Source organism: Rhipicephalus microplus, chromosome 2, assembly GCF_043290135.1.
Source record: "Rhipicephalus microplus isolate Deutch F79 chromosome 2, USDA_Rmic, whole genome shotgun sequence".
Taxonomy (NCBI): domain Eukaryota; kingdom Metazoa; phylum Arthropoda; class Arachnida; order Ixodida; family Ixodidae; genus Rhipicephalus; species Rhipicephalus microplus.
In genome coordinates, this window is record NC_134701.1 from 213,754,701 (window position 1) to 213,773,271 (window position 18,571).

General features: G+C 51.2%; 1 protein-coding gene across 4 annotated transcripts in view; it reads right to left on the minus strand.

Moving 5' to 3' along the window:
* Positions 1-454: 454 nt before the first annotated feature.
* The window catches only part of LOC142787121 (uncharacterized), a 147,770-nt gene continuing 129,653 nt past the window's right edge, over positions 455-18,571 (minus strand). For 2 of the 4 annotated variants that reach the window (XR_012889248.1, XR_012889250.1), the window contains 4 exons: positions 8,133-8,304; positions 2,636-2,779; positions 1,255-1,364; positions 455-1,086 (listed from right to left, as the gene is read on the minus strand). Coding sequence is in view for 1 of the 4 variants with exons in the window: in XM_075884733.1 (XP_075740848.1) it covers positions 1,264-1,364; positions 8,133-8,304 (273 nt within the window). In the remaining 3 variants the exon portion in view is untranslated. The remainder of the gene's footprint in view (positions 1,087-1,254; positions 1,365-2,635; positions 2,780-8,132; positions 8,305-18,571) is intronic. The other 2 variants (XR_012889249.1, XM_075884733.1) reach the window with 2 other exon arrangements.

Here is an 18,571-nt window from a genome sequence, read left to right on the forward strand (position 1 = left end):
CGGCTACTGCCATGGGTGATCCTATAAATTGCGCAGCTCATTCTTCGAAATGAAATGCTGGATTTGCGTTTCCGAGCCTCGGTTCACAGTTTCCTGGCCTCCTTGAAGAGAGCTACACAGGTGTCGAAAATCACCAGCTTTGTTATTCTTTTAGAATTTCTTAGAGTTCGCTAGAATGGCTGCTTGGGTGAGTTGGTTCGTCACTAAAATAAATTGAGCAGCGCAAAAAAAAAAAAAAAACAGACGGGACATTAATGACTCCTTCTTTTGGATTGTTGACGAAACTGATTTATTAGCGATTTCCTGCGAAATTTGTAAACTCTTATGTAAGACAGTAATTCCTCAATTTCTCGAAGTACGCTAGCAGGCTGAAAAAATTGATTTGCCGACTACTTTTCACCAAAATGTTAAGACGCGTCTATACGTGGTGAGTGAAGACAACTGGGCGGCGTGATTTTTTCAGTAAACAAAGTTTATTATTGTCTCTTCGCTCTCCTCGCCCTCCCGTCTCCAGATGGTGAGGTAGTTGAGAATACGGCAAGGAAATGGTCTGGAGAGGAATGTGCAAGGTCTCGAAAGCGTGGCGATGGAGGCTCCCTGTTGGGGTATAGACCGGAGGGGTGGGTGGGTAGCCAAGGTTCAAATTTTTTCCATATTTTATTTTTTTATTGTTTGCGTATTGTGGCTATTGGGTTTGCTGCGTTGCACCCCTCGTTAAATCAGGCAACGCAGACGTCAAGTCAAAAGAAACCACAACTTAAACAACTAAACGCCGCATACGGCAAAGTCGTCGCAGGGACGAGACAGTAGCGGGGCGACCATATTCTCAGGACAGCAGCAATTGTCCAGCGTGGGTGACAGCATCCGTCCTTGGTGGCAGCCAGGGCACCTCTACCCTGCAGGCAGAACGTAGGTTCCTCTTTTGAAGAGCGTGGGTGGGCCACGCGTACCGCAGCAGCTGCGCAACACGTGGCGCGATCTCTGGATAGCCGGTGCGGTTTCTTCGTATACCCCCCCGCCCCCCGTCCCCTCGAGAGGGCGAGGTGGGAACTGCAGGTCGGCTGATAAGGTCTGGTCGCAGAGACCCTAAGGCATAGCGAGGACAAACAAAATCCAATACACATTTACTTCTCACCACCAACAAAAGTATACGTATGTTGCACCAAGAAACGAGGCAAATATAGCAACTATGTACTTTCGGGATAAAAGGAATAGCTATAGCACAAGTGCAGCAAATGCGTCATCTCCCCGTACCCATTCTTTTTACGGTAACCCGGACGCAAGAGATACCACTTGCTCGGCGGTGTTGGTGACTAGGTGGCCACGCTCTGGTGAGGAGTGTCTGGATCCCCAGTAGCTGAATACTGTCGTGAAAAAAAAAAAACGTTTGAGATCGGAGACATGAATATAGTCATACATTTAATTAGTCATGCAATCTGCCAATATGTACGACAGCTTAGATTTCAGAGTGATTGCTAGGGACCTGTTTGCTAGGGAAGCTGAAAAACCTTTCGAAGCATCACTGGAGGTAACGTGACGGTAGATATAGCGCGAGAACAGAACGATGACAAAGGGACAACAAGGGGAAGAGCGCTAACTTTAAACTGGAAGTGAGTGCTCGTCTTCTTCTTGTCCCTTTGTCGTCGTTCTGTTCTCGTGCTATCACTATCGTCATGACATACCAACTAGGCCAAACCGCCGCACTTCTAAATCACTGGAGGGTGTGTGCGTTTTAACGCCAAGTCCCCATGCAAAAAAATTAATTTTCTTCCGACGTTTATTATATTGTCCGGCCTGTTTCATGCGGGATATATTGCGATGCTGTCTACCTTGCTGTATCATGTCGGTCAGCCTCTGCCTCAGGTCCTCTGCAAACTCTACATAAACTATTGAAGAAGTGGTTGTGCATGTCAGAGCACAGTCCGGCGAAAAAGTCAATTTGTCTAAGGTAAATGTGCAGTAGAGAAACCTTTTGAGCGATTCACTGTTCCTCTAGAAGCGAACGCTATCTATAAGTTTCAGGTCCCAGTGTTTGTGACGCTCGGTATGTGCGACAAGCATAAATTTAATATTTCAAATCACCCTTTCTGCGAATTCGGCTTGCGGGTGATACACAGACGTGCGCTTGTAACAAATTCCCAGGGCGCCACAGAAATCTGTAAGCACCTCGCTGGTAAAGAACGTCACGTTGTCCGTGATCAGCTAAGGAAGAAATGCAAGCCTGGGGAACGTTTCAAGAAGGCAGACGCATACTTTCTGCGAAGTCAGCTTGCTCGAAGGAAACCGACTCATTTCGGGAAATGGTCCGTCGCAACAATCAGTGGTTGGATTCGCAGCGGACTCATGGGAAGCGAGGCCGTTACTTCACATGATACTATTTGTCAAGGTGACGTACTCTCCACTCATCGCATTGTTTCTAGCGCGAAACCACCACGTGGTTTTACCCTTCAACAAACTGAGCAGGAACGCGCGTAGCGTAAGAATCCTGGTTCATACCTTGCCAAGTTATCATACGAAGCAGCTTTTCTCGAGTTCTCTGACCTTAAGAGCGACCAATTAAAACACTGTCGTGGTAGTACGCCATGAAGGATTTGTGAAGTTTGTGTGGATAAACAACTCAAAATGGTGATCCTACATTACCATGGTCCACATGGGTAAAATACCGGAACCAGAGGCCTCCTTCTCTAAGCAGTCCGTCTTCTTGTCGCTTTCTGTGTCAGCTCGATCACGAGTCGCAACCTTTACAGCACTTTACGGCGGAGGCCATTACAGTCGTGCGCTGCAAAAAAACTGCTGTTTAGTCAGTAAAATACACAAAAGGTGAATGTATGGTTTCAGGTGCTATCGTAACCACACAAATTGTTTCTGGCTCAGCTACGGTTCAATATTGAACGACGCACGTGGAAGTGCGTCAGCAATTTGTTAGTGGTACCTTTCTTGTATTTAAGGACCTAATCGCCGCGCTGTAAAGTGCCCACTGGGTCAATCGTCCGGAGGGATTAGGGCATAATTTCAGACAAGACAGGGCTTGATGATCAGTGTGAATAACAAACTGAGTCCAATCCGAAAGTATGTGAAACTGTTTCATGCAAAAATGACGACCAGACATTCTTTTCCTGTTACAGAGAAATTGCGTTCCGCGCCAGTCAAAAGTGTGGCTTGTGTAAGCAACAAGCCTCAGAGCGCTGGCGCACTGCTGTAAATGTACTGCGCGAAGGCCATAATCGCTTGCATCGGTCTGAATCAAAAAGGTTTCTTTACATCTGTCAGCGGAAGGGAGGCCTTACTGGGGATCACTCTCAGAAGCGTGTCGAAAGCTGCTTGTTGCTCATTCCTCCATAGCCATTCAGAGTCTATCTTCCGCAGCCGTGTTAGTGGTTGAGCGATGTCTGCGCAGTGTGCAATAAAATCGCTGTAAAAAGCAATCATCCCAAGAAACTTTTGCAAAGTCTTAATGTTTCGGAACAGTAGAAAATCTGCAATTGCGGAACTTATCTGGGTTTGGCTTTAGCAGGCCCTGGAAACAGCGCTAGTTTAGCTTATAAGAAACATGCACGTTCGTAGCGGTTGCCGGGCATCCCAAATCCGGTTGAAAGGAGTGAGGTGGATGTGAATGCTTGTGTTTATTGATTTGTACTTATTGACAAGTATTTACATATACCAAAATTTGATACCCCTACATATAATTTTTCTGTTATTTATATGCATTTTCTTATCCTTAATTCGTGTATATTATATCAGGCGAAGTGTGAGAAGCGATTGAATTGCGTTCGTAGCGCTTATTGCCTCCACTCCTTTTGGCCCCTCGCTCAGCAGTATTAGATGTTGGATCGTGCTCAGTTATCTCGCTCGGTTGATTGATATGTGGGGTTTAACGTCCCAAAAGCACCATATGATTGTGAGAGACGCCGTAGTGGAGGGCTCCGGAAATTTCGACCACCTGGGGTTCTTTAACGTGCACCCAAATCTGAGCACACAGGCCTACAACATTTCCGCCTCCATCGGAAATGCAGCCGCCGCAGCTGGGATTCGAACCCGCGACCTGCAGGTCAGCAGCCGAGTACCTTAGCCACACGACCACCACGGCGGGGCATCTCGCTCGGTTGGCGTGTCAACTACCGGAAAGATAAAGACAGCAAGTTGTGGCGGGGAGAGAAGGAAGCCGTTGTGAGCTACGCCGGAAGAGTCAACCATGCATTCGTCGAAGATGGCTTAATCGGGCAACACATGTTTGCGCGGCTCCGCGGTGTGTTAACCCAGGAATTTCTAGTTCCACGAAAGTTCTCCATCGTTTCTTAAACGCAACAAGTGAGCACAAAGGATTTGGACCGATTATTTCTTCTCTATTTTGCACGAGTACATTTGATTAAACCCAGTTCTCTGCAAGTCTGACTGGACTGACAGAAGTGTGGTGTCGCTTGACTTATTGGTGAAGACAGAAGCCAATTTCCTGTCGGAAAAATGCGTTTATTAAAATGCTAGATTTTTAGTTGCCTTGGTTACATAGTTTTATATTCTTTTAATTTCGGCGTGTAGTTCCCATGATGTCAAGTTAATACAGGTTGATTCCTGCTCAGGAAATTCTTGTAGCAGCGATTTGAAAATTTGCGAATATTTACTGCTAATAGTTTCTATCGAGTACATATGATAAAATACTTCTAAATATTATTACAGATAATGTCGTGGAGCCAATATTTTGACAAGCGAGCTTTTCTTCTTCAAGGCAACGCTGACGAAGGCGAGTCTTCGTGTCGAAACAATGTTTCCAGCGACGTTTTTCTCGAAAAACTTCTATTCGCTTCAAGCCTTTCCGTGCCTTTGAACATCACTCTCGTTCGGTTCTAAAGTCCTGTAAAAAAAACTATGCCCAGTGTCGTAACAAACGTGAATGCGTCAAATACAACGTGCCTTACTCGCGGTTGTTGATAATTTTCGCATTGGTTCGGATATTCTGGTTTCAACGTTTTCTCATTATGTCTGTATGTCAGTTGTAAGTTACAGCTGCTTTTGTAGATTACCACTTCTACACTACGTGTATGCCTTTATTTTTATTCAGAACGTACAATAAAAACGTTCATTATATTTGTGCTGATTAAGCTTCGTGTTACTGAGAAATCAGTCATCTTAACTTTCGCCTCTTTAGAAAACAGGAGCAATATCAAAATTAAAAAGAAAGGTTAAGAAACCTTTACAAATAGCCGCTTTTCCCGAGTGTCCAGCGGCCCTGATAGAAGGCACAAGTGCATTCTGCTTTCATGCCAAGTGGGTTGATGATTGATATGTGGGGTTTAACGTCCCAAAACCACCATATGATTATGAGAGACGCCGTAGTGGAGGGCTCCGGAAATTTTGACCGCCTGGGGTTCTTTAACGTGCGTTCAAATCTGAGCACACGGGCCTACAACATTTTCGCCTCCATCGGAAATGCAGCCGCCGCAGCCGGGATTTGAACCCGCGACCTGCGGGTCAGTAGCCGAGTACCTTAGCCACTAGACCACCGCGGCGGGGTCATGCGAAGTGGGAATGCAGGGCTTCTGCGGCAGCCTTCCTGCTCTGCATTTTTTGTTCTTTCCCTCTATTTCTAGACGTCATGAGTGACGTCATGAAAGATTTTCCTTTCCCGAATCATTTCTAATAGGATGCCGGGAAACCTCCAGTGGTAAAATTTGTGCAACCGCTGCCGAGAGCGAATACATGCAAGATATAGAAAGTTTCCGCTCCCTGGTTTCAGTGCACCACTGTAGATCACAAAACCAAGTAGGTTCATCTTGTTAGTAGCCAGCTGCAATTTTCCGAGATTAACTGTCAGACCGGCTTCTGGCATGAACTGTAGAACCGCATGTAAGTGTTTCAGATGCTTTTCGAACATGCGTGAGAATACCGAATGTGCGTGATGATGCCACAGTGCATAATTAAACTTCACGTCACCTAAGACCATATCAATCATGCGCTTGACAAGAAGTCGAACAGTTAAAGATAACCGAAGGCGTACGCACAAACTCAAACAAGATTCTATAGCATGTGAATGCCATTTCCTGTATACCGTCAGGGTGAAATTTGATTTTCAGGTACCCACAAGAGCAATCGATAGTGTTGAAGAACATCACGCTTCCGAGTGCATAAGTTATGCTTAATAATGCTGGTAAAGGATAGGAATCTCCCAATATGATAGCGTGGAACTTGTGGTAATCCGCACAAAGACGTGCTGTACTGTCTTTTTTTGGGCCAGTACAGCTGGGGAGGCCCTCGGACTCTCCGAGGGTCGCATGGATCTCGCGTGGATCATCTCATTCAGGGCTTTAATCAAGAAGGTCTTGCTTGTGCTGGCTGAATGGTCTCGGGTTGCAACGACAAGGCTAGGCGTCGCCACTACTGATTCGATGCAATAGGTTATCGGTCTTCCCAGAACGCTCTGTGAACATTCCCGAGAACGATGTCAACATGGGCCTCCAGCTGCTTTCGATGGTTCTTTGTTCCCTCGAATTCGCCGAGAGCTTGCTTGACTGCTAGTGATAAAGTGTTGTGCAGGGCTACCGCGCCATTCGATTTATCTGGTACCGGCATGGAATTGAATCTTTTTCCTCCGCAAGGGGTGTTGTCTCGGACTGTCCATGAAGGCGGAAGCCTCTTGCCGGAAAGTCGAGCGCGAACCCTTCGACTGAGAAAAAATATAGGCCAATAATCGATGGCACTGAAAGACTTGGCAAACAAACAAATCGCTGGCGCTTCATTTACCCATTATTGCCTATCCGCAAGCGAACACAAGCTTGAGCGCTTAATACATGATTTGATGCCATTCGCAAACGAACATTTGTGTTACGAACCTTTAGCTTCTTAGCTTTACACTGTTTCAACAACGCGTCACTGATTAAAGATATTCCTGAGCCCATATCAAGAGGTGCCGGTACGATAATTCCAAGTGCCTCCATTTTCATTTTCGGTTCTGGCGACTGCACCTGTGCTATGCGGTAAACACAAGAAATGATGACTGACTCACCAGCTTCTTGTTCGTCGTCTGCACGTACCGCGCAGCATTCCGCGTTCCTGGCATTGATGGCTGTGCACTGCGACGCACTGCCAATGTTCAGTGTCGTCGGCCACAGCAGTTTCCTGAGCGACCTCTATTCGCGCTACGGCGCACAAAGAATTGCCGCCTCACATGACCAGTTTGACCACACTGGTAGCATACGGCTTGCACATGTCTGCGTTGGCCGGTTAGACTAACACTGAAACCACGCCTTTTGGCTGAGTGGTCCCCAGAATACCCATCACGGGAGCACCTGTCGCAGTCGGCTGACGCAGTACTTGTGAATCCAGCATATTGGGTCTACGGGTCGGGTTGACTGCGCTTGCATAGATCGAGAAAGGAGCGAGCGCTCAACACTATGACTCTGTTCCGCGAACAGTTGCTCCCAGAAACAGCTTCCAGCTGATCCGGTATTAAATGGGGCCCCACTCCGACCTTCTTTATACACTAACTCGTATAGGGTACGGAAGGAGACACGCGTTAATGTGCCTGTGCTCGTCAGGTCTCATAAGATACTGGCAACGGGGGCGCGCCAAGCCGTTGACGGCTGAAGAGCAGATAGAGGCGCGGGTGGTGGCACGTACGTGCGTTCAGCTTAGGGTGTCTTGTAAAGCGCTGGCTTCTCGCGTGAGATGCTCAAGGTTTTCGAAGGTGCGCCCGAAAGAAACGGCCTGAATTTGGGATCACTCTATCGAATTTCTCGATCGACTTTGTTACTGTCCGAGGCCGTCGGTGCTGCTCGGCGGTGCAAATGCTGCATCATCAGGGCGTACTATATATATAGCTAACTTTCGCCTGGATTGTGGGTTCTCGGATCACGCTGTAGTCGCAGCTAAAAGTCATCGTACCCAAGGGAGGAAAATTCCCCTCGAAAGCGCTTTTCAACGTCTACCTATATGGTGAAAGGCTATTGTTGCCTCCACAACCATCCTGCAAAATCCCAGAAAGCCAACGGCAGTATTCAAGCCATCAGGGATGCTTCCGAGGCGTCAGTAGCTTTGGCATAACTGTCTACTTCATCTAGGAAGTAAGCCACGGATTTCGGGTCGTTGTAGCCCGTATACGTGAGTAGGTTGACTCGAGGTCAGAGGTGTGGCTCACTTACTGTCTGTGGTAGCGAGACTGCTCACGTGGTCTGTGAGTGTGTCGCGCAACTCAGCGACGTGGCGAAATGTGAGCAGCTTCTGCGCCAGCATCTGTTCGGCGGACATAGGCGATGTATCCTCCTTTGTGCCCGTAGGGAAGATCGCACCACGCCACAGCTGCTTTCCGTCTTCCTGCGCCATATGCAATAGAGAGAAAAATTAGTGCGCAATAAAATCACACGCGCAAAAAAGAAAAATCCTACACTTGCCATACGGAAACACGGCAACCACAACAAAAGAACTGATTCTACGCCCACTATGTTATTCCTACGAGCGAGAGTCACGTTGGGCGCCAACTGTAGGTGTCAAGCTTGTCGCGTCCCATCTGTAGTTAAAGCAGGCAACGGATACTTCAGGTAAAAAAAATTGCCCGCAGCTTCCCTCGGGGGAACACTGAGGAGGATGCGGAGCATATGATTGGTTAACGGGGTGTTAAAGTGCGACTTACTTGGGTCGATGGCTAAATTGGTTAACGTGGTTGTGAAATGGGGTGTTAAATTGCGACTTACTTGGGTCGATGGCTAAATTGGTTAACGTGGTTGTAGGAGGGGGTGTTAAATGAGTGAACACGTACACACGTATGCGAAAGGGCGGCGCTGGTCGAAGGGACGTCGGTCATTGCGTTTGTGGATTCGTTGGAATTCATTTCACCGCGACCTTGGACGTCGACGGGCCGTACAAACCAACCGACGAGAGGCAACTGAGCGAGCGAGCGCCGACCTTGAGTATATATACAGCGCGACGGTGCATGCGCTGTCAGCTGTCGAATGTTCTCGAAGGAGAAGCGCGCGCGGCACAGATGGTGGGCGACGGCGCGACGGCGCATGCGCGCGCGTCAGCTGTCGAATGTTCGAGAAGCGGTGCGGACGGCGCGGACGGCGCACTACAAGGCGCGAGTATAAGATGCTTCCGCATCTAAAAACACAGCAACTTATTTACGTAAACGGGGCATACGGCAATCTCGGCCCAGGGACGAGGCAGCGGCGAGCGGCCATAATCTACAGGCAGCGGCTATCGACCAGCGCGTCACAGAGCTTCCGTCCTTTGCGGCAGCCAATCACCTGCACCCTGGGCAACACGCAGGATGACTCTTTTGAAAAGCGTAAGGGGAGCACGCGCACCGCTACTGCGCAACACATGGCGCTATTTCTTGATAGCCGGTGTGCGTTGTTCCGACAGTATATGTACAAGCACACACAAAAACACACGTACGAACATACATAAAGTATGGTTGAACCCCCCTTACCTCGAAACATATTTCTGGCTGCGCCCCTGGATTCAGGCAACGAGTTTCGACTTTTGCGTTACCAGGGAATTATGACACCTAAAGGGGTTTTCTCAATTCCGAGCGAAGTGTTTCCAACTGGTTTTTCAAAGGGCTGCCTTGAATTTTGCAGGAAATGTTGAGGTGATTTGGTATCGTGTCGATCTTGGATTTCTTTTCATGGTGTTTGCCATGCATGCACTCTTTAGGTACTGGGGCAATGCATTGAAAACTACTTTTTATGCTGCTTTTGCCGGATTTTCTTATTGAAGGCATCGAATGATGGCGATCCGGGGTCAAGACACTCGAAGAAGGTATATCAGGAGGTCAGCTCTGCTCTGAATATGCGCATGTCATTCAGCATCATTAGGAAAGTTATAGTCCGAAAATATAAGCACGCCCCGAGCTTTACGGGACAAAGAGGAAGTTCGCTAGCATAGCGTTTTTGAACGCAGGAGTACTAGTTATCCTAACAAAGGTGACTGCACTATGACCTTCACTGTTTCATTTCATTTGAATTTATAAAAGATAAAGAAGCGTAATTGCCGAGCCAACTTAAAGAAAATGAAAACAAATAAACGGGTAAAGATGCCATAAAAGAGCGTTGTACGTAATTTTATTGTGATAGCAAGTATATGGACCCTCTCGGCTGGATTTTGGCGCCGGCGTTGACGTGGGCGTCGAAGTCATGCACCGTATGTGTATATGTATCTATATATAAAACGCAAAAAAGAAAGATACAGAAAAAAAACACTGGTGCGCGGAACCGAACGTGGGACCTCTGCGCCGTGAAAACGAGGCGTTAAACACTGAGCCACCCCTTCACCGCTCAAACGATAATCTACTTGTATCTACCACTTAGCGCTGATCACGAGCATCTCGTGGGGAATCGTGTTTTCAGAATTACCAGCAAGGTGGTGCCATGAGTACGCGTTGCCACATCACGTGGCGGCACCCACTCTAATCTATGCGCACTTTGCCCGGCTTAGAGAAGGGGGAGCGACGCTTTCTCACGCGCCTTTATCTTGCGGCGGCGAGGAGGGGAAGATCGTACGTCTTGGATGGCCTCAGGTTTTACCTGGAACAATTATGCTGTAGTTACCGGGTGCACAAAGGTCACTGCAATCAATACAGTCTCCGTTTGCAAATAGCGCGCGCTTTTCAGACACAGCAAAGTAACAAACGAGACGCTTATTCGCGTGCATGTGTACCTCTGAGTACGTTTTGTGCGTCATTTGTGCGTGATGAACGCAGGGCATGTTTCGATTTGCTTTCACTTCCGCGTGTGACCTTTCAATTTGTTGCTATCGCGTTCATTGCTTCCCCTTTCCGGCAAAGCTGTGATCTTTTTTTCTATACCGCTGTGTAGGACGCAGAAAACGTACTTACATAGGTTTTTTTTTTTACATTTTGAGAATTTTGTAGCTCTGGAGTGTACTTTCAAAGCAAGCATCATCACACGTACGCCAACTCAACCAAGTTAGACATTCTTTGTGAAATGTTCGATCACTACCGTAGTGATCGAACAGCTTAAGCGATGCTCCAGTGTCACCGTCGGGCGAAGCTCCCAGATTCGGCAAGCGCGCCGAACAAAACAGCGGGTGCGCGCTCCCGGCTAGCGCAGGTGGAGCAGTGTGGCGACAATGAATGCGTGAACCTTTTCAACGAGGCCTTTTTCTCTGTTTTTACAAATGAGAGTTCAGTTCCCGATTTTTTTTCTTCACCTGCGTGCAGCACCGAGTCTATGCTACCGGTGGCATTTTCTACGGACGGCATTATTTCGATTATAGAAATGATTAAGCTTTCTTCTTCTGCAGGTGTGGATGACATTAGTTCAAAACTTCTCATCGATTTGTGGGGTTTAACGTCCCAAAACCACCATATGATTATGAGAGACGCCGTAGTGGAGGGCTCCGGAAATTTTGACCACCTGGGGTTCTTTAACGTGCCCCCAAATCTGAGCACACGGGCCTCGACATTTCCGCCTCCATCGGAAATGCAGCCGCCGCAGCCGGGATATCAAAACTTCTCATAAAAGTTAAACATGTGTGTGCCGCATACCTTACATTGGTATTATGGCAGTCATTATCATCAAGCCTTCTACCAGCAGACTGGCAAGTAGGCAAGGTCGTTCCTACAAATAAAGTAACAGAGATTCTCCACTAAATTACCGTCCCATATCTTTAACAAGAGTGAGTAACAACTTTATTAATCGAAGGGGTGAGGGGTAAGGGAGGCTAAGCCACGAAGGCTGCCAGGCTGTGCTTCTCGATGACTTCTTCCGCTCGTTTCAGGACCCGTGTCTGGATGTCTATGTCGTTGCTGGAGAGAAGGGCCTCCCATTGTCCCTCGGTGGGGGGTGAGCAAAGGAGGTCGGCGGGCGGGGGATCCTCCGGGCAGCCCCAGAGGATGTGGTTCAACGAGGCAACGTTGCCGCACAGGCAGCAGCGTGGATCGATGGCACCTGGGTGCATGTATGAAAACACGAGGGGGCACGGGAAGGTGCGGGTCTGTAGGCGACGCCAGGCGATCTCGGACCGCTTGGGAAGGCTGCTGTGAGGATGTGAATAGAAATATCGCTCGAGGCGATAGTGCTGAGTGATGTCGTGGTAGGTGACCAGGGGCTCCGGCACCAGGGCGTCCGACTCTGAGTGGCCCACCGCTCGGTCGACGAATCCTCGAGCGCGTTGGTGAGCTGTCTCGTTGCCGGGGTGACCCGAGTGGGCGGGGACCCAGATCAGTTCTATGCGGCACTGCTCATCTTGCTGCAGTAGGGGCCGAAGTAGCCGTAAGGTGGTAGGCGAGACGAGACCTCGCGCGAAATTCGAGATGGCTTGTTTCGAGTCGCTGATTATGACGCTTGCGTCAGCCGTGGTCGCGGCCAAAGCAATGGCCACTTCCTCCGCCTCGACGGCGTAAGGCGTTCTGACGGTGCCAGCCGTGATGGTCGGCCCCAAAGGAGCTGAGGAGGGCGACACGGAAACGACTACGAAGGCGTCCCTGCGTGCATTGTATCGGGCCGCATCTACGTAGGCGACGGCCGGGTGGTCGGCGTACTTTGCGTGAAGCATGGCGGCACGGGCTTGGCGGCGAGCGTCGTGGTGGCCCGCCAGCATATTCTTAGGTAGCGGCTTGATGTAGAACGCCGCTCGAATAGCATGGGGTAATGAGACCAGATCCGGAGGGTGGGAGGAGGTGTCGTGGCCGATGGAGGAAAGGATGTGGCGACCGGTCGGCGAACGGTAAAGGCGTTGCACTTGAGCGGAGCGGTGAGCCTCAATCAACTCGTCGAGCGTGTTGTGTACACCCAAACGGAGAAGACGATCGGTGGACGTGTTGGGGGGAAGGCCGAGGGCAGTCTTGTATGCCCGGCGGATGAGGACGTCAATTTTATCGCGTTCCGATTTTAGGAGACGTGTATAAGGAAGGCCGTACGTGAGGCGGGAAACGACGAAAGCGTCGACAAGGCGAAGTAGATCGTGTTCTCGCATGCCCTCACGCCGCGCACGGACACGGGCGAGCATACGTGCGGTCTGCTGCACCGAGAGCGAGAGCTTGTCTATGGTGTGTGTATTATGGCGGTTGGACTGTAGGATCAGCCCGAGCACGCGGAGATGCGAAACGACGGGGACAGGAGTAGAGTTGGCATGAACCGTGATGGTGGGGTGGGGAGTTTTGTAGCGACGCCGGTCGGGAGGCCGCATGAGAAGAAGGGCCGATTTGGCCGCTGAGCAAGTAAGACCGGCCGCGTGCACGTGGGACGTGACGACGTCGGTTGCGCGTTGCAACGTCTGCTCGATATGGCCGTCAGAGCCCGACGTGACCCAGAGAGCAATATCGTCCGCGTACAGGGTGTGTTTAAGACCGGGGATACGGTCCAGCTTGCCAGGAAGCGAGCGGAGGACAAGATTGAATAGAAAAGGCGACAAGACGGCGCCCTGAGGGGTGCCACGAGGGCCAAGCTCGTACGTGGGAGACGGGAGGTCCCCTATGATGATTTCGGCCGTGCGGGCGGTGAGGAACGCGCGAATGTAGTTGTAGGTGCGGGTGCCGGGATTGAGGGCTGCGAGTTCGGCAAGGATAGCCGAATGGGAGACGTGGTCGAACGCCTTGTGAAGGTCCAGGCTAAGGAGAGCCTTTGTGTCTGAAAATGTGGGTGGGTCGAGGAGATCATGGTGGAGTTGTAAGAGGACATCTTGCGTGGATAGGTGGGGGCGGAAACCAAGCATGGTGTGGGGAAGGAGATGGTGTGCGTCCGTGTACGTTTGCAAGCGAGCGAGAACGACATGTTCTAGAAGCTTGCCGACGCACGAGGTGAGTGAAATGGGCCTGAGATTCTCGATTGTGAGTTTCTTGCCCGGCTTGGGGATGAAAGCCACGCGAGCGTGTTTCCATGATTGGGGGAGGTTGCCGGAGCGCCAGCACTCGTTGAGGAACGAAGTGAGGGTAGCAGCCGAAGGGGCGTCGAGGTTTCGGAGGAGCTTGTTGGGGATGCGATCTGGGCCGGGGGCGGAAGTGGTGCGGAGCTTCTGTAATGCCGCGTAGACCTCCGCTTCCGTGATATCGGCGTCCAGTACTGGGTTGGGGGCCCCAGAGTAGGACGCGAGAGGGGGAGGAGGTGTGCCAGGAGGCAGAAGCTGAAGGTATTTGGCGGACAGGTCTGCCATCAGCGACGGAGTGTCGCCGGGGTAAGCCCGGACCACTCGTTGTAACTGCTGCCGAGCGACCAACTTGGCAGAAGCAGGGTCGAGGAGGTGGCGGAGGAGATGCCAGGACTGTCTGCAGCCCAACTGACCAGAGAGACCCGAGCAGAGCTGCTCCCACTGTTGGCGGGCGAGCGCGGTGGTGTGTTGCTCGATCGTACGATCGAGGTGCGCAATGCGGCGGCGTAAGCGACGGTTGTGACGTTGCTTCTGCCAACGGTTGCAAAGGCCGGTGCGGGCGGCCCACAGGTGGGCAAGACGGGCGTCAGTTGCCGGATAGTCCTTCGTGGTGGGGATCGAGGCGGTGACTGCGTCGAGGTCCTCTAGCAGCTGGTCGGTCCACGTCGAGAGGTCCTCGATGTTGGAAGTGGCGGAGTGCAACCGGCGTTCTCGGAAAGCGTCCCAGTCTGTATAGCGGGCCGTGTGTGGGCGCGGCTTGCTGGGGGAGGTGAGAACTTGAATGGTGAGGACATAGTGGTCACTGCCGAGGGACTGATGCGTGTTATACCAGCGCGCGTCGGGCACGCTGCGGCAGAAGCTGAGGTCCGGGGTGGTATCGCGGCACACACTGTTGCCGATGCGCGTTGGTTGCGTGGGGTCGGTGAGCAGGGAGAGGTTGAGATCGTGAGCGAGCTGCCACAGCCTCCTTCCGGGGCCATCTGCCTTCGAGTAACCCCAGTCCGGATGCTTGACGTTGAAGTCGCCGAGAATAAGAAGGGGTGATTTGGCTGCTTTCGCTGCAGCGGCACGGAGCAAGGCTAGGAGAGACGCGTCTTCAGTGGAGCGAGGGGGGTTGTACACGTTGAGAATAAACAGAGAGGGCTGTTCACGTTGCTGAGGTAGTGTCTCGAGAAAGACGTGATGGACTGCAGGGAAGGGTAGATCGTGTCGATTGACAGCGAGCGTCCGCCGGGTGAGGACGGCCGTCACGGGATGGGGCAGAGGATGGTGAGTTACTTGGTTGTAGGCGACGTAACCCGAGAGGGAGACGTCGGCGTGAGTTTCCTGTAGTACGATGATATCAGGCGCGTCCGAGGGGTCTAGTTGTTGTAGGTGGAGAAGGAGGTGGTTACGCTTGGGACGAAAACCACGGCAGTTCCACTGCCAAATGGTGACGATGGATCGGTCAGCCATTTTTAACAGCGGAAGATGTTGCCTCGACCGGTGTTTGCGAGGTTCGGGCGGCGCCGGAGGAGGTGGTGGTGCGGGCATGGAGGGGTAGCTTTGCTCGGATGCTTCCAAGCATGGCAGTTTGTAGGCTATCAACTGTTGACTGTAGAGATTGGAAGGACGTGGCGGGGGGGTAGGCGGCGAAGTCTGTGCGCAGGGAATTTAGAGCTTCGTGCTGTGCAGTGAGAAGCTGGTGGACGGAGTTGAAGCGGCTATCCAACCGCTCTTCAAGATCCACCAAGGCCGTCTTGATGGATACCTGGACCTCTTCAGAAAAGTGAAGAGATTCAAGGGGAGTGTTGGGTCGACGGCGCTTGCCAGTGCATCCTTCGGGAGTCTGAACGTCCATGTCGGAGGAGGAGCAAATGGTAGAGGGCAGAGAGGATTTCACTGTGATGGCTGATTCCAGCTTCTCTTCAAGAGCTTGCAGTTTCGCTTGGAGGGAATCAATTTGGGTCTTCTGAGCTGCAATTTGAGCGCTTTGTGCAGTGACCTGCTGTCGGAGGGAGGCGTTTTCTTGCTGCAGTGCAACAACCTGCGGCTCCGAGGGCAAGCCGGGGGCGCCGCGGGGCCATGTCGAATTCATGGGCTGTGATGTGGGTTTAGGCACCGCTGGTACGGGGGGCGGAGAGGCAGTAACCGACTTGGGCGGTGGAGCTGGTGAGGGACCACTTGCTGCTTGCTGGGAAGAGCGCACTACCGCTGCGGGCGGAACAGGCTGTTGTGGCGGGGGGTGTGTGTCAGGTGCCGGGGCCTTCTGGCGTTGAGGGCGCTGCACGTAGCGGTGTTTACAGTTGGAACTGTACGTGGAGTGATTCCCATTGCAGACGATGCAGCGGGGGTTGCAAGTGGGTGGCGATCCTTCGGGCGGTGTGGGGTGAGCAGCGCCGCACCGATGGCACCGCTCCTGCCGCGGCTTGGGGCACACGTCGGTCCGGTGGCCGGTCGAGCGGCAATTGTAGCAGGCTTCCACCTTGTTGCGGAACGGAAGGAGGCGAAGCTGGACACCGTGGTAGAAGATCCACCGCGGTAGTTTCGGCTCCATGAGGGTGACCAAGATGTGAGGGGCCTTGCCCATGCGGCGGCCGCCCACAACAGAGAGGGTAGGATTGCTTGCCTGAAGGTCTTCAAGGATGGCTTGGTCCGTGAAGTCGTCGAAGGCGTGGTACAGTATGCCCCTGAGGGCATCGTCTGGCGGTGGGGCGTAAAGGTGGACGGTGAAAGTGTTGCCGGAAACCATGAGGGAGGTGATGCGGAGGTATGCTTGTGCACGAGCCGAGTCCGCGACGCTGAGCGTAAAAGTGTTGTTGACGGGGTGGATCCGCACCGTGTCGCGAGATGCGGGCGGGAGGTCTTGCAGGAACGCTGCTTGCAGCAAGGCGGTGTACAAGTGCCAAGGCTGTAGCTTGGTGAGTTCTACGGGGCTTTTTGGGCGGCCGACGATGTGAATCGTGTCCGCCGGGAGACGAGGGAGCGGAGCGCGGCGGCGGTGCTGCGGAGGCGATGTATTTACCCGCTTCGACGAGGGCAGAGAAGCCGGCGTGGTGGTGGGCTTAGTTGCGGCGGTGGCAAGGCGCAAGGCTGCGCGGCGTTGCTCTTGGGCGCGGAGGCCTGGCGACTGCCAGGATTCGTCCGAGAGTTCCTCGGGGGACACGTCCTGTCCTTCGACAATATACTCCATAGCGGTGGACAGCTAGGAGATGGGCGACGAGGCAGCGGCGGGCGGCCGGGCGGTCGCTCCGTCTGTCAGCTGATGTGCAGGCGGCCGCACTCGAGCTAGGCCTAAGAGGCCTAGGTCGGTGCACGGCGTGGTCGAAGGCTTTCGAAAGCTCTCCCGGGCCACCCCGGGCGAGTTTCGCAATAAAGTGGGTGTCGAAGAAATCCAGACAATGTGCTCCAGCCACCCGTGAAGAAATTATCCGGATAGGGTCGAAAGGACCGACGCGAGGGCCGAAAATTGGCGGAGCCGAAGTGAGGTGCGACTGCTCTCCTATCTTTAACAAGTATCCCCTGCAAAATTATGGAACATGTAATCTACTACCATATCATCAACCTCTTGGACTCAATGAACTTTTTTCATCCTTCTCAACACGGGTTCCGAAGGGGTTATTCTTGTGAAACGTAGCTGGCCATTTTCAATCACGACTTACATTCTAACCTTGACTGCAACCTTCAGACTGATGCTCTTTTTCTGGATTTCACTAAAGCATTTGACACTGTCCCGCACAAACGCCTAATTCTTAAATTATCTCTGCTAAATATAGATCCTAATGTACTTGCATGAATAACATCTTCCCTGACAATTCGTTCTCAATTTGTGTTTGTTAATAATCACTCTTCTAACCAACTACCTGTAACTTCAGGTGTCCCACAAGGGTCTGTCTTAAGGCTTCTACCCTTTTTACTTTACTATAACGATCTACCATTGCATGTATCATGTAACTTTCGTATGTTTGCCGATGACTGCGTAATCCACCGATCAGTAACCAACACTCATGACCAAACACTAATTCAGCATAATCTTAACAACATACAAACATGGTGTGATCATTGGTTAATGAACTTATATCCTAATAAATGTAAACTTGTTTCTTTTTTTCGCTACCGTAACCCTTTTGAGTTTACCTATCCCATCACTAATGTTCCCATATAATCAGTTCAATCATTCAAATACATCGCTATCACTTTGGCTCATGATCTGTATTGGCGTCATCACATTTTGAACATCATCTCGTCTGCTAATAAATCACTCGGGTTTCTCAGACGACACTTACGCTATACTCCGCCTCACGTCAAGACGCTTGCATGCAAATTATTTATCAGGTTCAAACTCGAGTATGCATCTCCCATATGGAGCCCTCATCAATCATACGTCATAAGAGAACTCGAATCACTTCAAAATCGGGCTACCAGGTTTATTCATTCTGCATATTCGTACGATATCAGCATCTCATTTCTAAAGGCGAAGTCAGGTCTAGAAACCCTTGCTTCACGCCAACAGTGTGCCACCCTCTCTCTTCTTCATATGTTTCATTACAGTTCACTGAATCATCCAACGTACATTCCGCCCCCTCCGCACATATCTCATCGCACTGGTCATTCGTTACAAGTCGCAATACCACGCACCCGGACCACTGCATTCCAAGCCTCCTTTTTCGTAAGAGCAGCAAAAGACTGGAACGGCTTTCCTCACGCCATCTGCGCCATCACTAACCCATCTATGCTTGCAGAAGCTATTAAGAACACCGTTGTATAGTTCTCT